At 40.4% G+C, this 6,004-nt stretch overlaps 1 protein-coding gene across 1 annotated transcript; it reads right to left on the reverse strand.

The window, feature by feature from the left end:
- Nucleotides 1–335: 335 nt before the first annotated feature.
- cdca3 (cell division cycle associated 3) lies at nucleotides 336–5,004 on the reverse strand. The gene is made up of 6 exons (XM_084052717.1): nucleotides 4,896–5,004; nucleotides 4,131–4,296; nucleotides 2,689–2,806; nucleotides 1,353–2,555; nucleotides 1,129–1,205; nucleotides 336–607 (listed from the first exon to the last, which is right to left on the reverse strand). The coding sequence occupies exons 2-6, from the start codon at nucleotides 4,275–4,277 to the stop codon at nucleotides 515–517; spliced, it is 1,638 nt and encodes a 545-aa protein (XP_083908843.1). The 5' UTR covers nucleotides 4,278–4,296; nucleotides 4,896–5,004; the 3' UTR covers nucleotides 336–514.
- Nucleotides 5,005–6,004: the final 1,000 nt, after the last annotated feature.

A 6,004-nucleotide genomic window follows, 5' to 3' on the forward strand; every position in this document is an offset into this window, starting at 1 on the left:
CACTGTGCTGCCAACGGTTTGGTTCCTCTCTGGATTGGTGTTTAAGTGGTACCCTAGGCATTTTTATATATATAATACACAGAGTACATCTTCATCCTTTCTTGTTGCTCTGCTGTGGGCTACAAGGTATGCAAGTACACAACAATTAAATTAATTCTAAACCACTGTCAGAGTCATAGCCCGGAGAATAAAGTATTGTACAAATTAAACCAAATGTTCAAAACCAACACAATTTGTAATTGTTGCCAAGTAACCTCAAATGACTGGGAAAAATAAGCAACTGAAGAAAGTGAGAGCTGAACCAGTATGTAATAAAGACATGATACAAGGAAACGTAACAATTAAATGAACATTTATTTATTTACAAAATCACAATAAACAAACACTGCAAACAAAGTGTCAAGTTGCCGAGATGATTTTACACAATGAAATAGTATTTAAAAGAACATCCTATGATTAAAGTGGCAGGATAATGTACACATCTTGTAGTGTAGTGCCATGCACCGCATTTGCATCATCTGTTCTCCTTGTCCAGAGAGACGGCCAGGGTTCTGCGGTCCAACTGTCCAAGCCTCTGTCTGTCTGGGGTGGACACCTTCAGTTTCATCTAGAAAGTGAGAGGGGGAAGAGTGTGTGAGGTGGGGAAAGGCAACAACTTAAAAATGGTCAGTGTTATTTATTTTAGCTAGTTGATCATAAAGAGCCGCCTTGAGATACATTTCAGAAGAGGGGGGGGTCTGTGTGTGATTATTTTATTAACAATAAAACAAGGCGTCCATCTAAATGATTTTTATATATATATATATATATATATATATATATATATATATATATATATATATTTGATTTGCAATATCCCAGTGCTCAACACTCCAATTTGCTTTGGAGGACATGTTTGTTGGAATGTGCTGTACATTTGACCTGGGCAGCCTAAACTCTAGAGTGCATGACAAAACTGATGGTAAATGGTTAATAGAAGTGTTCATATTATTTTGTGCATGCATTTGAGCAGTTTATTGATTTCGCTCGTCTTTTATCATGTGAAATTGAATTTAATGGGGTGGCACATCAAGTAACCTAAATATTTCATAAATAATTAACCATCAAGCCACGTATAAGCATGCGTACCTGAGATGACTGCTCCCTGGGAGAGTTTGTTTCTTTAAGAAGCTGCAGCGGGGATCGGGATTCACCCAGTACATTACCTGAAGGAGGAAGAAGCATTTACCAACACACTGATGTAAGCATTTTGATTTAGAACACGCAGATGAATGAAGATGTCATCAAAAGTATCATAAGAGTCACATGTGTTACAAATTGAAAAACCAAAGCCACAAACTTCCTACACACACCTTTCTGCTTGGGTTTAGCGGACTGTCCCGTGTTGTCATTGAAGACATTCTTCACAGCCACCCTGACGGCGAGAGGAGAGGAACCTCCCTTGCTTCTCCTCGCTTGCACACCTCTGGCTCTCAGCCCTGTAGCACCAAAGCCCTTCCCGAGCCACTGTGGTTTGAAGACGACCTGGCTCGGGCTCTTTGTGGTGAGGTTGGGACAGCGGAGGCCTTTACAGGACTGTACCTCTTGAGCCTGGGGGCTTGGGATGGGGTCAACAACAGCTGAAGGCTTCATGGTAGTGACAGTAGTCTGGAGCTCAAGGGTAGTGGGGGTAGCTTGGGCCTCAAGGGTAGCAGGGATAGTTTGGGGCTCAGGGGTAATGTGGGGTTCAGGGGCAGCGGGGGTAGTTTGGGGCTCAAGGGCAGCAGGGGTAGTTTGGGGCTCAAGGGAAATTTGGGTGGCAGGGGTAATTTGGGGCTCAAGTGCAGCGAGGGTAGTTTGGGGCTCAAGGGCAATTTGGGTGGCAGGGGTAATTTGGTGCTCAAGGGCAGCAGGGGTAGTTTGGGGCTCAGGTACAGGGGCTGACTCTTCCGTTTCTATGGAGTCAGACACCTGTGTTGCTGCCTCTTCAAGCTGCTCTGAAGAGACTGAAACTGTCACTGTAGGCACGTCAAGCTGGGCAGGAGATGCAGGGTCATGGGTGAAAGAGGCATGGGCGTAGGAGTGGTCAGGTCCTACCAATAGTTGCTCTACCGCAACTGTAGCCACCGGAGATGGACTGTCACAGTGCACCTCAGCCAATATTTGTGATGAAGCTGCCCCTTCATGGCAAGTGATCAGGCTCATACTCAGCCTCTTGTGGAGGGGGGACTCTCTGGCCTCTTCCGCTTCTTCCAGGGTCAGGTCAGCCTCATTCTCAACCTCTAATTGGATGTTCTCCAGCAGCACAAATGGACTCATGTCACCCGTGCAGAGAGGAGGAGACCTGACTGGGGTGGTCAGGAGGTTGGCATGCTGAGCCATGGTGCCAAAGGTCTGGGGGGCCTGGCCAGACAGGAGGGGCTCCATGGAACCCAGCTCCCCAGTCACAGTGGTCTCTTCTTCCTCTACATTGAGATTGGAGGGTTTAGAGAACCTGCCAGGAGGAGCAACGGACACACTGGACGCCTCGTTGTAAAAAAGGACGCCCAGCCGACGAGCAAAGGAGCCAGCTGTCACTGCAAGATAAGAGTTCAGATGTCAGTCAGTAATAAATGCTTTAGTTCCACATGACAAAAGCTGTACAAACAGTACATGTCAGTAGAAACTGCATGTCTACAGAAGTTGGAATGTTTTTCCACTTAATTATACCTTGCATGTCATCTCTCACAGGTGTACGGGTAACTCCAATTGTAGGCGACCTGGGATCTTCTGAAGGCAGAGCACATCCATTCAGCACCGCTTTTGACATTTCGGAAGGTGCACCAACCTAAATAAAGCACAGGCAAATACAGAATGACTTTTATATATTGAAATTAATTTAATGTCAAAACAAGACAGTCAGAACAACACAAACACACCACAAGACAAACCATCATCACAACTTCAAAAAATAAACAGGTAAGTGACATTTTTTGTTAAATAGCTCTACATTCTGATAGCACTCATTGCTAATTAGTGTTTAGTAACAGGAGTCTCCCCGTTTCCCCTGTTCTTTAGTAAACAGAAATATGCAGTCTCAGGTCAGGATACCAATTTCATCCAATCAGGAGAAAGATCTTTCATAGAATACAAATTAACGGTATACATTTAAATTGCAAAATGTACTTAAAGTACCAAAAGTAGAAAGTTCTCATTACGCAGAATGTCCCATTTCACAAGTTTTCAAATGTATAAAAATCTTGAAAATAACCGATCTACAAACTCACAATGCTTTGTGAGCTTGTAGAGCAGCCATTTTCAAATGACAGAGGGAGAGATGCATAGCTGAAGTTGTTAAGGTAGGGTGAGTGATTTTCTTTGGTTAAAATAAGTGTTAAATAGCTCTATATTCTGATACTACTCATTGCTATAGAGTGTTTACTCATTGCTATAGAGTGTTTGTTCAGTGACAGGAATCTCCTTGTCTCTCCAGCTCTTTATTAAACAGAAAATGCATTATCGTTTCAGTTTCATTTCCAATTTTATCCAATCAGGACAGAGAACTCAATCAGGATATAGATTAAACAAGTGAAATCGGAAGTATTGACACAAAGAAATGAGCAGACAAAATTGGAACACTATAAAAATGAAGCTTAAAAATGGGTACCGGTACTTTCTACTGATTGGGATTTTGACACCTATGGAAAATGTATTTTCTGTTTTAAAGAGCTGGAGAGGCAGGGAGACTCCTGTTACTTACTTTACAAACACTCTATAGCAATGATTACTATCAGAATATAGTGCTGATATAGTTTAACAAAATACTTTTTGTTTTAACCAAAAAAATCTCACTTAACCTACCTTTTAATATGCGTTTTGTAATAATAAAAATCCACAAACTAACTAAAGTTTTCAAATAATAGTGGAGTAAAAGTACAATATTTGCCTCTGAGATGTAGTGGAGTAGAAGTAAAAGTACTGAAAATTGGAAATACTCTACTAAAGTAATTTAAAGAAAGAAAAAACTCATTGTGCTTAAGTACAGTACTTGAGTAAATGTACTTAGTAGTTACTTTACACCACTGGTATCAATCCCCTGCCGGAGCGAAGCAGTGTTGTTGGCATCAATCTAGCTTGCTAAATATAAATGATATATTAAAGTAAAAAATAACCTGAATGGGTGTCCGGTCGATGTCCGTTGAAGGAGAACGTGGATCAATCATTAACTGACCGAGTCGCTCATGTTTGATGCGCTGTGGCTCTGGTTTGGGCGTGGAAGACACGGCCAGCGTGCTCTCTCTGGACAGAATGGAGCCCATGGTGGATCTAACTAGTTACCTGGAAATGGATGGAAAATGAGATTGTGAGAGAAATAAGCATCCAGGTCTATGAAAACAAGCCCACAACGCATTGTTGTGAGCTTGTACATTTGCAATTTTCAAACACAATTGCAGTAAAATGTGAAATTTAAAAAAATAGATATCCTAACACAAATGCTCCCTGGGCACAAAACATTTCATGAATAGTTGAGAACCACATGTTTAAATATATATTGTTTTAAATGTGGAAGCAAGCCTAAATAAGCTTTAGAAAAAAGCCCAAAAAACCCCGCAGCCACCAATTTTTAAAAGCAACTTTACAGAAAAACAAGCCCAAAGTCACTTATAATTAGCCTCGGAAACCCATGCTACTTATAATAAGCGGACATTGCAACACTAACAAACTAAACGTTTGGAAACATCTTTAATGCTAACCGTTAGCAAATTCTAAGCAAACGGCCAAGCTGCTCTCCTGCAGTTTGAATGTGCTGCAAAAGTTCTTCACGAAGTTAAACATTTTAAAGAGATGCAGCTAGTTTGCGTTGAATGAGGCACATTACATCCATTTTCCTCCATGTTGATTTAGTTATTATCTAGCAAAAAAAATACTTCTCTTACCTTCAACACGTTGAAAACGGTTTGTCTTTTGTGTATTTGCCCTCGGACGGAGTCAGACTCAAGACGTAGACGACTGCTTAGCTTTCTAGTTTCAAACTTTCTGCCTCACACACAGCAAGAACACAACAACTACGTTTAAATGGCAACCGTGTGCATGTTATTTTCAAACAAACCAATCAGCGTACTCCAGTCACCGCCTCCCCAGCGCAGATTGGTTTACAACACTCCAGTTACCGCCTCCACAGCGCTGATTGGTTTACAACATCCCACACTCAGGAAGTGGGAGAAACATTTAAATGATAACTGTTATAATAAGCGTTATGATAAGCGTTTGAAACAAAACAGCCGGCGGTTTAGCCTATGGGTTTATCACATTATGACAGTGGTTTAAAGTAACTAAGTACATTTACTCAAGTACTGTACTTAAGTACAACTTTGATTTTTTTTATTTTTATTTTTTACCATACTTGAGTATTTCCAAATTTCAATACTTTTACTTCTACTCCACTAAACAACCAAATATTGTACTTTTACTCCATTACAATTATTTGAAAACTTACTAGTTACTTTGCAGATTTCGATTAACATTACATTAACCACTTCACCCCTATACATTTTGTCACATTGCAACTCATTGTGAGCTTGTAGATCTGCCATTTTCAAAGGATTTTTAATTTTATACATTACATAAAAAGTTGTGAAATGGGACATTCAGCATAATGAGTAGCCTACCTTCTACTTTTGGTACTTATAGTACATTTAGAACTTTTTCCACCACTGCATTATGAAATACAATGTTGGAACCACATGATCATAATATGATAAGTGGAGTGGAGAGCTAGAGCTTCCATGGGTTTGTCTTTCAAGGCATATCACACCAAAGGAGGCATTTGTCATGTACCCGTGATACAAATTGGGCTTGCAAAAGTGTATTACCGCCCAAAAATGTATGAAATATCTGATGGACCAATTCAAGGATCAATAAATAAACGTAAATACATACACTAATAGTAGCATATTCATAAACTTTGTTCTGACGTGTAAGGTGCATTTCTTTTCAAGTGAGCTGTGCAAATTTGTTGGTGAAAATGCAGAAATTTGAAAAAAGA

Source organism: Gymnoscopelus microlampas (assembly GCF_963454915.1).
Source record: "Gymnoscopelus microlampas genome assembly, chromosome: 3".
Classification (NCBI taxonomy): domain Eukaryota; kingdom Metazoa; phylum Chordata; class Actinopteri; order Myctophiformes; family Myctophidae; genus Gymnoscopelus; species Gymnoscopelus microlampas.

Excerpts from the sequence above, each read along its gene's own strand:
- cdca3 (XM_084052717.1), bottom strand. The coding sequence starts at position 4,277 with ATGGGCTCCATTCTGTCCAGAGAGAGCACGCTGGCCGTGTCTTCCACG. Across the intron at positions 2,556-2,688 it reads TGTGAGAGATGACATGCAAG|TGACAGCTGGCTCCTTTGCT; the intron begins GTATAATTAAGT and ends CTTATCTTGCAG. Across the intron at positions 608-1,128 it reads CCAGGGAGCAGTCATCTCAG|ATGAAACTGAAGGTGTCCAC; the intron begins GTACGCATGCTT and ends CTCACTTTCTAG.